At 34.8% G+C, this 19,024-nt stretch overlaps 1 protein-coding gene across 1 annotated transcript; it reads left to right on the top strand.

Moving 5' to 3' along the window:
- Window positions 1–4,007: 4,007 nt before the first annotated feature.
- Window positions 4,008–19,011, top strand: LOC113867279 (methyl-CpG-binding domain-containing protein 9). The gene is made up of 10 exons (XM_027502486.1): window positions 4,008–4,733; window positions 7,445–8,129; window positions 8,280–9,386; window positions 9,598–10,290; window positions 11,640–11,945; window positions 12,509–12,844; window positions 13,165–13,263; window positions 13,350–13,784; window positions 14,782–16,983; window positions 17,301–19,011. Exons 1-10 carry the CDS (start codon window positions 4,216–4,218, stop codon window positions 17,595–17,597), a joined length of 6,678 nt encoding a protein of 2,225 aa, XP_027358287.1. The 5' UTR covers window positions 4,008–4,215; the 3' UTR covers window positions 17,598–19,011.
- Window positions 19,012–19,024: the final 13 nt, after the last annotated feature.

Below are 19,024 nucleotides of genomic sequence, written 5' to 3'. Positions count from 1 at the left end.
TGTAATAAAAATAAAGCTTAAGATAAAGACCCAAACTTAAATACATAGTCCTAGTTTAAAAAAGGTTACAAATATAAGTCATGAAGTAATTTGAACTTTAAGAAGAGTGTTGAAATAATTTTGTTTCACATTGATGAGTAGCAATAAATAAAAAGGTATGTTAGTAAGAGAAGAATAATTCTTAAATTTCCTAAAATATTTTAAACAAACAAGTCATGCATTTCAAAACATTATTAATAAAGCTATAAAACTCCTAAAACCAATGCTAATTTTGCTTTTAAATTAGTTATCCTTCTCCATTTCTCCCTATGGATCTTTCTATTGTCAATATTACCACCCCAAATAAAATTTGCTAATCATGCTTTGTACTTGATTAAGTCTAATAGATTATGTTTATGAGTTGACAATGTTGAGTAGGACAAGTTTACATTAGAACTCTAAGGACCAAATGTTCGCTATTTGTGTTTTACATTATCTACAATTATGATCAATCATATTCGTAAGAAGACAAAAAAATTTTATTACTTCGTAAAATCCAAAACATTTAGAGTTGGAAAAAAAATAATATACAAACCATGACATTGTTTTTAGTGGTCAGAGTAAAAAATTAAATGACATGGTTGAAGATTGCAAACTCTTTTATCTTTTTTTTTTATTATTATTATAATACAGATCGATTTTAAAAAGGATCATATTTGAATTGACTAATTAATCAAAATCATTATAATTTTTTTGGTGTGTCTATTATTACTTTTAAATTTTTATTGTTTAAATTATATTTTTTTCTTTAACTATTTTAAATGTAGAAGTAGCATTTTTTACGTAAAAATATAGTAAATAGAATATGATACTAACAATAAATACTCTTCGAAATCATATAGCAAACCCTATTATAGAAAAAATAGTTATATTAGGCCTGCATTTTTAAAAAAATATTAATTGAAAAATGTTAAATATTTTTATATTTTTAAGATAATGAATATATCTTTATTTAATACATACTTTTTACAGAGTGATAAAAAAATTATTAAGATGATTTGCCAAACTATATGAAAAAAATTCTTAAAGATATCTTGATATATTTTTGTTATTGTGTAATAAAAACACATATATAGTCTGTTTGTAAAGATTTACATTCATATGTATGTGTTGATATTTGTGGCATATTTCTAAGACAACAAAACGATATTTAATTTGTTGGGTGTTAGATTTTTTACATATTCTTTAAAATTTATATTACTTTTAATTTTTTTTTGAAAATTTTTAAATGGGCCAAATTGTCATTTGCACCTTAAAAGTATGCAAATTAATATTTTCAGCTCATTTAAAAATTAGGATAAGTGCAACTAGACAATTTGATCCATTTTATCATCCTACTCACTCTTAGTTGCTATCTTATTCTTTATAAGCATGTTATAATTTAAAAATAATGTTGCATTAATTATTTTATGATTTATTTGATTATCATTTTTAGCATATGTTTGTATTTACATTTATTTTTTTTAAAGCCACATTCAGTTTAACACTACCAAATAGGGGTGTGGATCGTGTGATTAGACATGATTGGTTTAGGTTTAGATGAAAAATTAAAATCTTTTAGTTTAGTTTGATATTGATGTAATTTCAACAAATTATTTAAACCAATCTAATCATGGGTTAATCTAGTTTAAATGATCGAGTCTTTAAATTTTTTTTTAAGAAAATAGAGAATAACTTTTAAAATAATAAAAAATTTAGAAGGCATAGAAGAAATTATAAAATAATCAGGAGAAGTTTATGTGCACTATTTATGTAGTCCTCTCTATGTTGTTAAATTGTTTAAATGATGTTGTTGTATGTAAGTAAAAACTAAAAAGTAATTTTAAATATTAATAGTATAGTAATTGAGTTGGGTCATTAGATAATTTAACTTATTTTCTAAAATTCGATACTCAAATTAATTAAATCGAGTATATTGCTATTTAAACCAAACCAAATCAATAATCTAACCTGACTTTGGAGTTTTTAATTACTATATTAATAATTGTAATAATATTTTTGCATGACTTTTTACTACACTAAATGATTTAATTTTGAATTAAAATAAAGACCATAGAAATAAAATTATTAAATAAATTATATGAAAGTAATTTATTAGTTAACAACTCAAATTCAAAATTTTTTATTGTAAAAATTGAAATATTTATATTCATCTGATTTTTAGAGATTAAAAAAATTTGTGTTAATTTTTAATTAAGTTTAATGTGTTGAAAATAGACAAGCTCTATAATCCTAGATACTTTTGTCAATAGTTAATAATAGTTTTTTTTGCCATATATTTAGTTTTTGCCATATCTTAGATTTTTCAATGCCACTCGGGTTGAATAAGATATTTAATAAATTGTGCTTGTGAAAAAATATTTTATAATTTTTGATAGATTAATGTGAAAGTAAAGTTTTATAAAAATTATATTTTGTTTACAATTACTTAAAAGGAAAATAAAAATGGTGCAGTTTGCAAATCCATGCATTCATGTATTCTCTACAATTTAGAATTGTTAGATTAAAAATAAGCCACTTAGATTTTATTGTGTGTCTTAAGATTGATTTTTCAATATCAAAATTTGATATATAAATTTAGTGATTGAAGGGAATCCAAATCTGTCCAAATATGTAAAAAATTTTAACAAAAAATTATATAAATAAATATAAATAGTAAAAGTAAAACTTTCAGTATTTGTTGTAACGTGGACAGTACAGGCTTGCACATCCATTGTGAGTTTAGTGAAGTTTATTTTAAATTAGAAAGTTTTCTGTGCACTGTATACATTTTATTAAATTTAAAATAAAATATTTAAATAAAAAATTTAAAATAAATATATAATTATTTTAAATTTAATAAATTCTTATTTTATAAAAATAAATTTTATCATTAATTTTTATAATAAATATTTTACTATATTAAATAAGATTAAATTAAGAAAATAAAATTTTAAATAACTAGAAAATAAACTATGAAAAATATAAAACATAAAGTTTCAATTTTAAAAGTACTTAAAGTAAAAAAAACTGCATGACATAATGAGTGAGAGAATAATTCCTAAAAATATTGTTATTTAACATAACTTTTTAAAAATCTATGAAATTTACATTGTAATGAAATTTAAAAAAAGGAAAATTATTTAGCATAATAAAACAACTAATCCTTAAATTTTTTATTGGAAAATAATTTTAAAACATTTTTTATTAAAAATATTCTCATTCAAAATTTAGCATTTACAATAAATAAATAAATAAATATATATATATATATATATATATATATATATATATATATCAAGATTAACATTAAACAGTATTTATTAATTTTTTTATAAATTTAAGATGATAATGAATTTTGAAATCTTAATAATAAAACTAAATATATATTTTTGATTTCTTACATTTATTTTGATGACTAATATTATTAGTTGGTACTTTACACGACAGAAAACGAAGAAAAACCATAAAGAAGCATCTAAGCAAACAGGCCACAACCTACAGGTGTCGCTCCACATCAGCGAGAACCTCTCCAAAGAAAGTACACTCTCATCAACACAACCATTACCTTTTTCACACTAACCATTAATTCCATAACTTTATAAAATATATACATTTTTTTTCTAATTTTTTTCAACATTTCTTATTTAAAACAATACCTTTTTCATTCTAAAAATTATAAATAAACCACTTTTAAGAAAGTGACACCACAAATATAAATAATTTTTAACTAATATTTTTATACTATTAATAAGAATACGATTGCATATTATTTTTTTATATTAAAAAAGTATCAAGACAAAATAAAATAATTTAAAAAAATTATAAGTAATTTTTATAAGTTGATGATACTAATTTTCTTCTTTCTTCATTTAAGTTATTTTATTTAAGAAAGAAATAATTAATTAATTTTGGATATAAATAATTACCAGCTTTCGCAGTTGAACAGAGAAAAAAAAAAGGGAGTAGAAACTGAGAAAGAGATTTACGAGTTTACGCTGTGATACAGATACGGTCCCATCCCTGTCTTTCTCTTTTCCTGTTTTCTCTCTCTTCTTCTCTTTTCTCTCTCTCTTTCGTTGCTTCAATCTCAGTTCCGCTTTCGATCCGCGCCCTGCTTCGCAATCTCTGGAATCGCACAATGGTACAACGGCAAAGCCCTAACTCGTCGCCGTGTGACTCAGTGCCAACTCTCCGATGATCATGGAACTCACCGATTCCACTGCCGGCGACCGCAACCTCAACGCGCCGCCGCACCACCAAGACTCTCGGTCGGGCCTCGGAATCGACCTCAACGAGATCCCTTCCCCTCCCTCTTCCTTCGTCGAAACCCTACCGGACTCCGCCGTCGACATCGTCCGCGCCTACCATGAGAACCCCGCGCCTCCGCCCGGCGGCCCCGCCGCCCTCCCCCGAGCCCTCGCTCCATGCGCCGCCTGCGCCAAGCCAGAGACTCGCGCCTCTACCGGGAGCCACCACCTCGTCGTCTGCGACGCCTGCGAGCGCGGCTTTCACTTGGCATGCGCCGGGATTCGCGGCGGCGGCCGCCAGGCGCCTAGCTTCGACGAGTGGGTCTGCGGCGAGTGCGTGTCCGGGGGAGTGAAGAGTAAACGGTGGCCGTTGGGAGTTAAGTCCAAGCAGCTTCTTGATATCAACGCTTCGCCGCCCAGCGACGCCGACGGAGATGGCAGCGGCGAGGAGTCGCAGGATTTGAGGTATGGAAGATTTCTCAAGCTTCCTTGTTCTGTTATATAGTGTGTAAACTTATGTTTTCAGTTAGCTGTTGTTCTTGTTCAGTGCAGTGTTTGTAGTAAAGTTAAACCCTTTTAGGAGGTTTTTCATTAGGGTGGTTGTAAATGAGTGACCTACCTTACTGTGATAGTGTCATTCAAGGAATGAACAAGTTTTAAGGGTGGCGGGATCAATGTGCATGCTTTAGTGTCTCGCTGTTGTGCTGAGAAACGAGTTTTTTCTTTCCTTTGGTCCATTTTCTGTTTTCAGGTGTTCAAATTCTGGAAAGTAGGTTAGGTTACTGTAGTAATTTTTAATGTTTTTGGAAAATGCTTGCTCTTGTGAAAAGAGTTTTGTGAATGTTTCAATACTGAAGTAGTTGGCTGGTAGAATATGATGGATGGTAGAATATGTGGCCAGTTATTTCCAGGATCACTTTTTTCTTTAACTATGTATCTGGCTGGTAGAATATGATGGATGGTAGAATATGTGAGCAGTTATTTCCCGGATCACTTTTTTCTTTAACTATGTATCTATCTAAATGGAGTCCCGTTTTTGTAGTGAACCACGGGTAATTTCTCTCGTTAACTATGTATCTATCTAATTGGAGTCCCGTTTTTGTAGTGAACCACGTGTAATTTCTCTCTTTAACTATGTATCTATCTAAATGGAGTCCGGTTTTTGTAGTCAACCACGTGTAATTTCTCTCCTTTTTTTTGGGTGATAAGTAGCAGATCTCTTTATTTTTAGTATACAAAATAGCAAGCACCTGTGCATTGCAGGTAGAATAGGCGGCCTGGTGGAGAATCGAACCCGTTATGTTTTAATCACTCTCAGCATTGAGGCTATGGTAGGTGCCAGTTGAGCTATAAGCTTGTTGGCTTCTATAGTTTTTGTTATGCTTTTAATTGCTTCGATGCTACCGCATTTTCAAGTTTCCATTTTCAAAATTGACTTGATGCCATTATGGTAAACATTTTCATTAAACACAACCAGACAAATTTTCAAGCCGTTCCCGTTTTTCGGAAACAGGAAATACACCGATTAAATGCGCTTATATATCTATTTTGCGCACCTTTGCCGAAATGTTTGTGGGCCAATATGGTACAAAGGTAAAGGGAATGGAATTTCATATGGTGTTATTGTTTTTCTGTTAATTGGAAGAAACTTAGTGTGAATAAAAATTGAAGTAAAATTTTGGGGACATTTATGGAATTAAGGTTAGGTTTAGGTGACAGAATTGGAGCATAGTTCATAATTTTAAATTTAACTCTGTTTCTGTCGAAATTGGATTTGATGTATGGGCCTTGCAAAAAATTAAGTGTGGAATTGGACTTCTAAATTCAATTCCTATTCCCTCAAAGCCCAAATTGGTTTACATATCTGTCAGTTATCCAGATACCACTAATTCCTATAGTGACTAGGAAGGAGAGTGCTTCCCTTGTAAGAGAGTGAAGTGATATATCCACCAGATTTACATCTAGCCCACTTGCAAAACCTAGATATCGCCGCTACTAATGCTAGAAGAGACCTGCTGCAGAAGCCACTTCTTGCGAGCTGCTTGTCAAGGTTTCTGCAGTCAGCAACAGTAGGAAGTTCTGTGCAGCGCGACTGAGACCTTGGGGAAAATAGGCGATTTAGATTCAAGATTCTGTGAGACATGCGCGGCCCTGTTTTGGTGCTCATGATGCCACTGAGGAAGCAGCAATGGTAGACAACAAAGCTGAAATTAAGCTTTGTGGTGTCACTTGCCTAACAATCTTTCTTGTGACATACGCTGCTAGCGAGAGAGAAGCCCGGTGCATACCTTGTCAAAGATCGTTGATTATATTTGAAAAAGTAGGGGAGATAAGTGTTTTTGATTTTTGGATTGAGCGCAATTTTAATTCGCATATATGGATTTGATGACTTTTAGAGCGCTGGTTAAGAATTAAAAAGGTTTGACCTAGTTATATTGTAATTCCATAGAGTTGTCATATAGGATTATCATTTTAATTCTAATAGGGTTTCCAAACATAAAACTAAAATTAATAGCTCTGATTCCAATTCTGGATACTAAATAGGCACAGATTTCTCTAAATATGAGGAATTTAGGATGAATTGGCTCTTTCATATGGAAAGTGTTAACACCTCGTCGTTTACAGTTTTCCCAAACATTGCTTGTTCTTTTAGTACCTGACTGCCAGTCACCTATTCTTTCGTATCCTCCCTTGATTTACTGGCACACTGTCATTGTGTGGGTGATTTCTACCCTGCCTTAGCATTGCCAGTACTGGTATTGTCCATTATTTAAATCATAACTACCGTATGGATGCTTCTTATTGTTATCTTCAGTGCAAATTAATTTGAAATGCCACTTGACTTTAGCAGTGTGTGAACACCATAGCGCTTAGCCTACCAGTATATCTGTTTACCCTGGCGGCCTTAACTATTATTGATTTTCATGATAACGCTTAAGAATAAATTTCAAGAAAGATATATGTGAATTGTTGGATGTCATATTCTGATGTTTATTTAAACTCTGAATTACTGAAATGCTTTGGGTTGCTTGGCTGCTAATAGCTGAATTTTGGGGGTACTTTATTGTAATCTCTGTACTGGTTTATTTGTGTCTTTTAATGTATTGATGTAATAATTTAATTTCCTGAAGTCAGTTGTTATAAGTAGTTACTGTTTATGTTTATTTTGGTTTTAGAAAGCACCCTCTGGGTGATAATTCTTTTGGTGCCAATCCCTTTGGTGCCCCAGTGACGCATTCAAACTTCTACAACGGGAGTGCTCTTGGCTTTCAAAAGGCATCTGGAGTTGTGACACATGCTGTTAGAGCGGGTTTTGAGGATATATTGAATCATACCCAATCAATGACTAGAAGCTTTGAGAAGGCATATATGGATTTCCCTCTTGGAATTCATAGCAGTAGTAATAATACAGCTAATAGAATGCCATCTCGGAGTTCAAATGAGATGTTTTTGCAGGCTCTTAAAGATTTTATATCTCAAAGGCATGGTGTACTAGAGGAAGGTTGGCGGGTGGAATTAAGACAATCCACAAGCAGCTCTCAACTGTATGCAGTTTATTGTGCACCAGATGGAAAGATATTTGATTCTGTGTATGAAGTAGCTTGTTATTTGGGGGTAGGATCTGGCTACAATTCTAGGGAATCTGAAATAAGAAATGAGAGGTCCAGGAAAAGAAAGTCTACAAGAACTCCAGTAGCCAATGGCTTTGCAGAAAAGCGGGGAACCTTGATCAATAGTAATTGTAAGGATCCTCCTTCTGATGGTTTAAATGTGGAATGTGCTAGTGCTAGGGGGAATATCTCAAATACCTCTGAAATTGGAAGAAAAGAAGATGGCCAGTCATGCCCTCAGCAATCTGCTGTAAGTGATTCTAATCAATATTCCATCATGCTTTGTTGTGAAACTTGTTTCATACCATTAATTTTTCTGGTATTAATATAAATTCAGGGGATTATGATGGTGAATCTGAAATTAACTATTGCTGCCTGATTTTTTTGTTTTCTGTTTCAGGATGGACTTCCTCTACAGTTCAAGGATTTCTTTGTTCTTTCTTTGGGAAAAATTGATGGAAGACCTTTATATTATGATGTTAACCTTATCTTTCCTGTAGGTTATAAATCTTGTTGGCATGACAAGATTACTGGCTCTCTTTTTACATGTGAAGTTTTGGAGGGCGGTGATTCTGGACCTATATTTAGGATCAGAAGGTGTTCCTGTTCAGAATTTCCTGTTCCAGTTGGCTCAACTATCCTCTCAATTTCATGTCTTCGTCAATTTGTGAGTCAAACCAATGAAGGTGAAAAAAAGACTAATGATAGTGTGGATTTGGAAGGTGATGAAAGTATCCAGATGCTGCTTTTAGAACCTTGTGTGCCAACAGAAGATGACGTCTTAAGTTGCTTTGCAAGCTGCTCGAATGAAGCATGTGATATACTGCCTGTTACTGCTTCAGTTCATGATAATACTAGAAATTCATTAGCTGATAACATAGGGTTTATTGATGAAATTGGTGAAATTTTAGTAGAAGAGCGGTCATCATTCTCTGCATGGAGTGTTATTTCTCAAAAGTTAGTTAATGCTTGCAAAGATGTTTGCAAACAGAAAGGATCTCTCAAGTTCTATTGTAAACATGTTGAAAATGAAGCATGCTTACGTAACTGGGATTTAAGGAATGGAAAAAGTGATACACACCTTACTTCATTGGATAAATTTTGTGGTTCACTTGGTTCAGTTGGCATTCCTGATGTAATTTATGCAGAAAATGACCTGAAAGGGCTCTACGAGGTATTAGGAAAATGGTTGGAGCAGGATAGATTTGGATTAGATGTTGAATTTGTGCAAGAAGTATTGGAACAGCTTCCTGGTGTCGAAGACACTTTGCAATATGAGCTTCTACATAGTAGAAATAATAGCTCTTCATTGCCAACAGTAGAAAATGGTTTCTTAAGTGTTGAATGTAATAGAGATGGATCAAAAAGTCAGGAAGCAGTTCAAGGTTTATATAGGGGGCCCAATAAGGCGAGGTTGACTGAAAAACAAAAGGAAGATCGTTGTCCACCTCCTGGGAAGTCACTATGCTCTAGGGCTCCTACTGAGCTTGTTGGTGACATTTTCCAGGTATACAATTACTTGCCAATAGTGCAACTGAAATATCTTTATTTATGCTTTTGCATTATTTTGCTTTTTTATTTATAGAGGAATGTTAGCCACACACTCTTTCAAACACACTTTCTACTATTGGCTAAACTCTATTAGAAAATACAAAATTATGAGTGAGAGACTGAGACTGATAAAAAAATTCTCACATTTTTTTGCTTTTATCTTCCAGGCTTGGGAGCTTTTAGAGCGATTTCATGAAATTCTCGACCTGAAAGATCTATTGTCATTAGATGAGCTTGAAAAGGAACTTATCAACCCTTGGTTTGATGTGCTGGATGTTCCTGAGAAATCTGATGGGGAAATGGAGGGCAATCAAGTTTTAAGTTCCCAAGGAGCTGATGGTGATTGCGGACTAATATTGTCCCCAAGATGTGAAGCTGGTCCATCAGGTTCTGTAGAAAGTTCTCATGCATTTATACAAGTGGAAACAGAAGCAATGAAAGAGGCAGCTCAGGTTAAGCTTGCATCTTTCACTTATGCCAGATGCTTCGGTCAAGCTTTGACCAAGGCTCATAATTCATTGCTAAAAGTGTTAATAGGTGAATTACTATCAAAAGTGGCTGCCCTGGTGGATCCAAATTCTGAACCTGGAGAAACACGAACACGACGGGGAAGAAGGAAAGATATAGATAGTGCAGTTCCTGCTAAACGAAACAAGCTCAATATGCTTCCTATTAATGAACTCACTTGGCCAGAATTAGCTCGTAGATATATCTTGGCTTTCTTATCGATGGATGGTAACCTTGAGTCTGCAGAAATTACTGCTCGGGAAAGTGGTAAAGTATTTCGTTGCTTACGGGGTGATGGTGGTTTGCTGTGTGGTTCTCTTACTGGTGTGGCTGGGATGGAAGCAGATGCACTGGTGAGCATAACTTTTGTCTTTAAACAGTGGTTGAGCAATTTTATCTTTGCCTGGGCTAATATATTATTATTAGATACTCATTTGCTTCACAGTGATAGTATTTGCGCCTTGATGTAAATTAATTTGGCATTCTGACACAGTTCTAAAATATTGGTTTTAATGGTTCTGAAACGAGATTAGAACTTGATATTCTGGGGTGGGGTCTAGAGGCCACTTTTGATTTATGTGGACAATTAAGATAAGTTCATTTATTAATGTAGGCTATGAAAGCATGTTACAACTTATGAACAGAAAGGAAGTTGACACTTGATAATTACTTTATGGGATATGAACTGGAGTTTTAACTCATTAACACTAGTTGATGGAAAGTTTGTTTTGATATGAAAGAAGGAAATCTTGGAGTGGGAATTAGGCCAAAGAAATGCCCATAACTGAGGAAAATGACAGGATTTTGATTAAGAAGAACCAGGGATAAATTATGATGCTTATACTGTGGGAAATGTGTTTAGCATGCAGAATTGCTATTGAGATTAGGATATTTCATCTTAAATACAAAATCTCTCCATAGCATTTTACTAGTTGTTTTTAAAACTATAATCCTGGATTCCCAATGACAATTGTTCCTCAAATCATGCTACGCCCAACCAATTCACATTAGACTGTTGTTCCTTCATGGTTGAGAAAACATGTTTGCAAAATGTATGTCAGGATGATTTACTGCTAAAGTTTAATTTTTCTTCTTCCTATAATGCTGTCAAAGTATACCATACCAAACCTATATCATCTTGGACGGGTTATATGTACATTTTGATATGGTGTAGTTTTCTTCCTTTACTTCAGCTTTGTCATAGCATGGCTGGAGTGCTTGTTTCTTCCGGCAATTCAATTTCCTTTTAAAAGGTCTTTCTTATGTCATACTGTTGGGCACTGGCATCAGCAGGAAAATAGAATTTGGAAAATGTATGTGACAATAAATAATAAGTGGTTAGTTTGTTAAAAGTTAGTTACACTGACAGCTGTATGATTTGATGGTTAGAGGTTTAATAGCAGGAGCTTTAATCTCTAGTTAACTGGGTTTCAGTTATAGGAGGTGACCGGTGACTACTCTTGTAAGGTGGTTACTCTTTCTGAATAGCAGTATGAACAGAGTTCTTTCTCTCTCATCTTCCTCCCTTTTATCTTTTTCTACCTATTCTGCACCTATTTCAATTCCTGGTTCCCAGCGCGTACAATGTATTTATATTTTATATTTTACTGCTGATCATACTTTTCTAGACTATAATTCAAGTAGTTAAATGGAAAAGAATGATACTGAAGGTCTTTTATTTTTTTTTATATATTTGGCTCAGTTGCTTGCGGAGGCTACAAAGAAAATTTTTGGTTCTTTGAGCCTAGAACATGACGTATTATCCATGGAAGAAGAGGAGTCTGATGCCAAGGGTGCTTCTGAAAAAAGTTTGGTGAATGACAGCAACATTCCTGAATGGGCACAGATGTTAGAACCTGTCAGAAAGCTGCCAACAAATGTAGGCACCCGAATCAGAAAGTGTGTTTACGATGCTTTGGCCAAGGATCCACCAGAATGGGCAAGGAAAATTCTGGAGCATTCAATTAGTAAGGAAGTGTACAAGGGCAATGCATCTGGACCAACAAAGGTGTTACTTGGTGGCACTTCTCCTTTACTATAATTGTCTTTAGTATTGGACATTTCCATGTATGTCACATGCACTCAAAAACAAAGTAAAACCACTATTTGTGTTGCATCAGTAAAAGTGATGGTATGGCAGTTTCTTGACCATTGGATCAGATATCTGACCAGAACCTTTTTGATATAACTCAAAGGTCCAGGAACTGTCAGCTACTAGTTGTGCTGGTGCAATGGTGAAACCATATAATTTGCTTTGTTTATTATTATTATTGTTTCCAACTATCTGGTGCATTATTATCTGTTATAATATGCCAGCCATCTTATAATTTATAATTTTCACTCCACATGTAAATGAGAACTGTGTGGTGTACCTTGGAAAACATGTAAGTTATCTAGCATTTTTTTCTCCTGTTTTTAAATCTCAATTTCTTACTGTACATTTATGTTGACAAAACTAAGAGCTTCATGTTATTCTCTATATTGATAGCTCATCTGGTTAAAGTTAACTTTGTTCTCACTATCATTTTAATTAAACATGACCCTGAATTGAATATTCTTGTTTATAAACAGAAAGCAGTTCTTTCAGTGTTAGCTGATGTAGTTGGTGAAGGATTGCAACTGAATCCCAGTAAAGGAAGGAAAAAGAAGATTGATATATCAATTTCTGACATTATCATGAAACAATGTCGCATTGTATTACGTCGTGCAGCTGCTGCAGATGATTCAAAGGTTTTTTGCAATTTGCTGGGAAGAAAATTAATAAATTCTTCAGATAATGATGATGAGGGGCTTCTTGGTTCTCCAGCTATGGTGGCCCGTCCTCTTGACTTCCGTACTATTGACCTAAGATTGGCTGCTGGAGCTTATGGTGGATCTCATGAAGCTTTTCTTGAGGATGTTCGTGAGGTCTGTATCCTATCTAACTTTGATTACTTGATCAAACAGTCTTTTATTTATTTATTTACATTTTTGTTTGGGCCAAAATTTCTGTTATTATGGTATGGTTTTTTCAGTCAAAGGTTAGTTTAAATAGTATTTTTTTAATGTTTGCTATGCCCTATTTGAGTTGTGGCTCAAGGGGCATCAAGGTTGGTTTACTCATGTTCTCCATCAAATACTGGTATCTATTATGGTTTTTTTTCTTCTAGTGGAGGTCAAGTCATTCTCACGATGTTCATAAATTTTTGACATGTGGAAGGAACTAAATTGTAGATTTGATGTTGCAGTTGTGGAACAATGTTCGTGTTGCTTTTGGGGATCAACCTGATTTAGTGGAACTGGCTGAGAAATTATCCCAAAACTTTGAATCATTGTACAATGAGGAGGTTGGTAGCTTGTTTGTGTGACATCAGTACATGTACTTTTGTGCTTTCAGTTATTAATTGAACCTTCGATTTTATCCTTGGTTCAGGTCGTTACCTATGTTCAAAAGTTTGTGGAGTATGCTAAACTGGAAAGCTTAAGTGTAGAGATGAGAAAGGAAGTCAACAATTTTATTGCATCAACAAATGAGATTCCAAAGGCACCTTGGGATGAGGGAGTCTGTAAAGTATGTGGCATTGATAGGGATGATGACAGTGTTCTACTATGTGATACTTGTGATGCAGAGTATCATACATATTGCTTGAATCCTCCTCTTGCAAGGATCCCTGAAGGAAACTGGTATTGTCCTTCTTGTGTTGATGGTAAACATGCAACTCCAGATGTTACAGAGCATACACAGATTATTGGCAAACGCCGAAGTAAAAAATTCCAGGGAGAAGTTGATTCTCTTTACTTGGAAGCTCTAACTCATTTATCAGCTGTAATTGAAGAAAAAGAATATTGGGAGTACAGCATGGGCGAGGTTTGTTGATGCACACCTACTTATGCTACCTTTTACTTTTACCTAGCTAATACTTATAAACCTTGTAGATAGAATGGCATTATTGTCTTTGTCTATTGGACTTGACATTTGTTTGTATCATATTGGAAATAATGATTTATTGGTAATTAGATAATGCTTGTATGTGCTTTCTATTCTTGATCATCTATATGGATCTTAAGTCTTAATGTGTTTTTATTATGTATTAATGATATATTGTTCCAACTCTTATAATTGCTGATTTGTATTTCTTGATTTCCTTGGGTACAAGTATAACTCATTTGCTTGTATCCGTGAAAGGTTTTTCCCTTAGAAATATTGCTTCTTCTGAGATCTCACATCGAATATTGATATGATTGAAGTAGAGTTTTCAAAGGCTTAGGCAATCCTCACCTCATGGGCCTAATTTTTGGGGTGGTGTTAGGCTTAGTTTACGTTTAAGATGATATCAGAACCTATTGTAGATCTATCATTGAGCTATTCTTGACTTTGTAAAAAGGAATCTATCCCTATGAATTTTTGTGTGTAATTAACCTTGCCCCATAGAGTTCTCTCAATACAACCTGCCTGCCCTCGTGCCTCTCCCATGCAATATACATAAAATATCAGTCCTATAATCTCCACATTCTATATGTTCAATCTTGGGCATGAAAGGGGGGTGTTAAGATCCCACATCAACTACAAATATAGTTAAAGTATAGCTTATAATAAATGTTTAGACAATCTTATTTTACGAGTTAGTTTTTGTAGTTGAATTAGGCCTAGCCTATATTTAAGACTTCTAGGTGCAAATGCTTATTTTTTGGTTTTGAGATATTGTCAATGTTGTTATGATGCTTGCATGGACTGATATTATTATTAAGCTTAAAATGCTTTGTGGTTTGCAATCAAGTTATGGTTGATGAACATATATGATATATCTGAATTGGTAGATCTTTTCTCTGTTTGTGTTTGCTTAGTTTTTTTTAAATGGTTGCAGAGAACTTTCCTTCTCAAGTTTTTGTGTGATGAGTTGCTTAATTCTTCCCTGATACGCCAGCACCTTGAGCAATGTTCAGAGTTGTCTGTTGAGTTGCATCAAAAGTTGCGTGCACTTTCTGGAGAGTGGAAAGGCCTGAAAAATAGAGAGGATATTTTATCCACAAAAGCTGCAAAAATTGATACATTCTCACTTAATACTGCTGGAGAAGTTGGTCTTAAAGAGGGGTTCACAACTTTATTATCAAATACTGGTAAATGTCTGGTTCAGCCACACACTGCAGATTACAATCCTAATAACTTTGGGGTATTTGTTGATAGTCTTCCTTCAGAGGAGATTACCAAAGAGAAGTACAGGTTGGATAGTGTTGATAAAAGCATGTCTGTGACAAATTCAGATTCTGATAGCCAAAATATGAATTCTATGGACGTAGAGGGACAATTTAGAAATGTTTCTGTGGCTGTGGAGTCTCAGTGTACTGATAAATCCCCCAAGTCTGTTCCATCACCAAATCATATGCCTCAAGAAATAAATGGTTCTGGTGGAGCAGCTCATATCCATAGTAACCACCAGAAATGTGAGGGAAGGGACATATCTACTCCTGTGATGCACCAGCAAGGACAATGTGTGCCTGTCGATGTTCCTCAGATTACTGTGAATGAGTCAGAACCCATCCACCTCGAGCTCAATGCCATCAAGCGTGATATTTCACTACTGCAGGACTCCATAACAAATGTAGTATCACAGCTGCTGAAGCTCTCTGTTCGTCGGGAATTTTTGGGTATTGATTCTATAGGTCGACTGTACTGGGCTTCAGTTATGGCCCGGGGACGTTCACGTATAGTTGTTGATGCAAGTGCTGCATGGATGCACGGAAGAGGAATGGCTTTTAGCAGAGACTCTGTAGAGAGGTTTACTTCTCTGCTGCATTGTACTCCATCTGAGAAGGATTCCTCTCCTTTTATGTCTCAACCAAGTAGTGCTTTGAGCAAGAGTTCACCATGGGTTGCATATGAAACTGATGCAGAAATTGAAGAACTTCTAGGTTGGCTGGACGATAATGACCCTAAAGAGAAAGAACTGAAAGATTCCATTATGCTGGGGCCAAAATCAAGATTTCAAGAGTTTATTAATGCACAGACTGAAAGTCAGGTTGAGGACCAAGGACCTGTTTCTATGCTAAGAAATAGAGAGAAATCAGTATCTAATTCTCTTGTTACGAAGGCAACTTCCTTGCTGGAAAAAAAATATGGTCCATTATTTGAGTGGGATACAGTTGAGGTGTTGAAGAAGCAAAGTAACAGAGCCAGAACAACTAATGATGAAAAATTGTATAGATGTGAGTGCCTGGAAGCCGTATGGCCTTCTAGGAAACACTGCATGTATTGTCACAAAACTGTTACAAGTGATGCTGAATTTGAGGAACACAATGATGGCAAATGTAACGCAGGTCTTCTGGTCTTGGAGAAGAACAAGGACAAAAATGGATCTTCTAAAGGAAGAGGGAACTTAAAATGTGATACTTCACATGAGAAATTCAGAGCTGATGGAGAAATAGCTGGAACCTCAATTAATGGATGTTCTAAGCTTAGCTCAAGATTGATTAAATTTTCAAATGAAGAATCCACATGTCCATTTAATTTTGAAGATATATGTTCCAAGTTTGTGACAGATGATTCCAACAAGGAACTTGTCAAAGAAATAGGTCTTATTGGTTCAGATGGTATCCCATCTTTTGTTCCTTCCATTTCTCCTTTTGTTAGTGAATATACACTATTCTCAGCTCAAAAGGATGATAGTGTCGTTGGGGGTGTTTCCAAAGCATCAGAAAGCCAGGTTCCTCAGGGAAACACTGATGGAGCTGGCACATGTCATGATTGTAAATCAGGTGTATCTGCTGCAAGGGTAGCTACAAATGAAAGCAATAAATCCAACAAATCATCCTTGGGAGAACAAAGAGATGGAAAATTATCTTTTTGTAGTCCTTCTTTGGACATGGGAGTTGATGGCTGCTGCGTGGTTCCTTTGTCTTCGTTGAGACCATTAGTTGGAAAAGTTTCTCATATTTTGAGGCAACTGAAGATTAATCTACTTGATATGGATGCTGCACTCCCGACAATTGCTCTAAGACCATCAAAGGTCCATTCTGATAGAAGACAAGCTTGGCGTGCATTTGTTAAATCTGCAGAGACCATATATGAGGTTTGTCTTATTTCTGTGGCTCTAGCAGATATACTTCTCCATTAACACGCAATTGCCAACTCAAAATACATTGTTAATTCCTTAAGTTTTCAGCACTGCAGCTCAGCTTACAGGGATACTTTTTTAGTCTCATTCGATGACAGTTTATTGTCTTACTAATGCCATTTTGTGCAATTACTTCAATTTCAGTGAAAAGCTGCTGGTTTATGTTTGTAAATAATTTCTTGAACAATAATTATGCTATATTTCTAGTTCAAGTATATTACAGACGATCGTGAACTTCTGTTTATTAATTGATGTTCCTTCTGTTTTTTCAGATGGTTCAGGCAACGATTACACTGGAGGATATGATTAAGACAGAGTACTTGAGGAATGACTGGTGGTACTGGTCATCATTCTCAGCTGCTGCCAAATCTTCTACTTTACCTTCCCTTGCCCTTCGCATATACTCCCTTGATTTAGCCATTATATATGAGAAAATGCCCAATTCAAGTTTTACTGACAACTCTGATCCTTCTGCCATAGTGGAACAGAAACCACTGATGACTGTGGATTCAGAGAAATCCAGAGCGAGCCGGAAATCAAACAGGAAAAGGAAGGAACCAGATAATTGATCTTTGAAAATCAGAAAGCTGGTTGCTTTATGTGGTTTGATGTGATCATCCACTGGTATGAGTTTGGATGAAGAGTTCGTAGGGCCAACTTCAGGTTATTTAATGGGGCAGCCACAGCTGCTGGTGTCACTTGCATGCTTGTAAATATAGGTAAAGCTGACCTGCTAACTCAGATGCTGGTTTTTGGCTAAGCAGAATTTGTAGGATTATCTGCTTTCAGTGAGGGCACCAGTATGAGGGAATTTTGAGGATGCGTCCAATTTTGAAATGATTTCTGCTGCAGCTGTCCAGTTAGTTGCTCCATAGCGAGAAGTACCATTTTTCATTTTTCTAGTAGAGTCTGATCCATATATGTATACAAATGGAATTATTGTAAAGAAGGAATAGAAAAAAAGCAAAAAGAAAGGATGGGAAAGAAGTCAAAATGTTAAGTTGAGCAGTTGTAGGCAATATTTCATTCTTTATACCTTCTCTCTCACCCCCACAGAAGTCCTGCACACGCATGCCCTAGATTTTGTTCTTGGGCATCTGCTGATGTGTTAGAATGCAGGGGAATTATTGGAATCAAAGCATTTTTCCATCTGCTTTATTGTGCTTGCCCAGTGCGAGTTCTGTTTGATTTGTTTTTTTCAGCTTATTTTCCCATAATTCTCTCTTCATGTTTGTGGGGTTTAATGTAGAGATACTAATATCTAACCCCCTCCTAATCGGTTTGAGCATCACAATCCTAGTTACTATCAGGGGGTACCGGGTTGCATCGTTCTAGCACTGCCATGAGGCTGTCCTAGTGTTCCCAATGTATTTTCTGTTTTGCGGCAATATTTCGGATGCATTGCGCATGTCGAGATTGCACGTACAATCACCGGCTTAAGTGGTTGCACCGTCTGTTATGCTAATATAACAGTGTGTTAGTTTTACTAGCTACCAAAATGTAGAATGCATCTTAGGCAGTCATTGTGAGGTAGGTTAAGTGGATTCTTCAATCCTTCTCTATGCTTTCTTGATGATCATTAGGTCCAACTATGTTTAAAGCTTAGTGTTAGATCTGTGTTATACAACATAAATATCTGACGTAGTATGACCATTTTCAGTGCTTGTTAATCATCAAAGATTTCTGTGAGTAGCATTGTGTATGCCAATTTGGTGTTGGGAGCTTACATCGTATCTTCCATCAAATTCGTTAGGAGAGTTGAAGTTGATCCATAAAATTCAGTTAGTCCTCTCACTATGTGAAAAAATCGAGTATTCTGTGAACTTTTATCTTCATCTCTGCAGTTTTTACTTTTGTTTTTTCTTTGATCACATTGTAGTTCATGTCGTGAGCAAATTATGAATAAAGTAATGATATTTATAAGTAAGAATATACGTATTGGATTACCATAATTAGGGTGTGTAATAAGATCAAAGAAACTACCCTTAATGAAAAA

This window comes from Abrus precatorius, unplaced genomic scaffold (genome assembly GCF_003935025.1).
Source record: "Abrus precatorius isolate BTA unplaced genomic scaffold, Abrus_2018 Scaffold5, whole genome shotgun sequence".
NCBI classification, from domain to species: domain Eukaryota; kingdom Viridiplantae; phylum Streptophyta; class Magnoliopsida; order Fabales; family Fabaceae; genus Abrus; species Abrus precatorius.
The sequence above is the reverse complement of the archived record's forward strand: the minus strand, read 5'-3'. Positions and strand labels throughout refer to the sequence as shown.

What these genes read in the sequence shown, in the direction of transcription:
- LOC113867279 (XM_027502486.1), top strand. Translation starts at nt 4,216, where the DNA reads ATGATCATGGAACTCACCGATTCCACTGCCGGCGACCGCAACCTCAAC. An exon ending in GGATGGAAGCAGATGCACTG is followed by an intron (nt 10,291 to 11,639) that starts GTGAGCATAACT and finishes TATTTGGCTCAG; the next exon opens with TTGCTTGCGGAGGCTACAAA. An exon ending in GGGAGTACAGCATGGGCGAG is followed by an intron (nt 13,785 to 14,781) that starts GTTTGTTGATGC and finishes AAATGGTTGCAG; the next exon opens with AGAACTTTCCTTCTCAAGTT.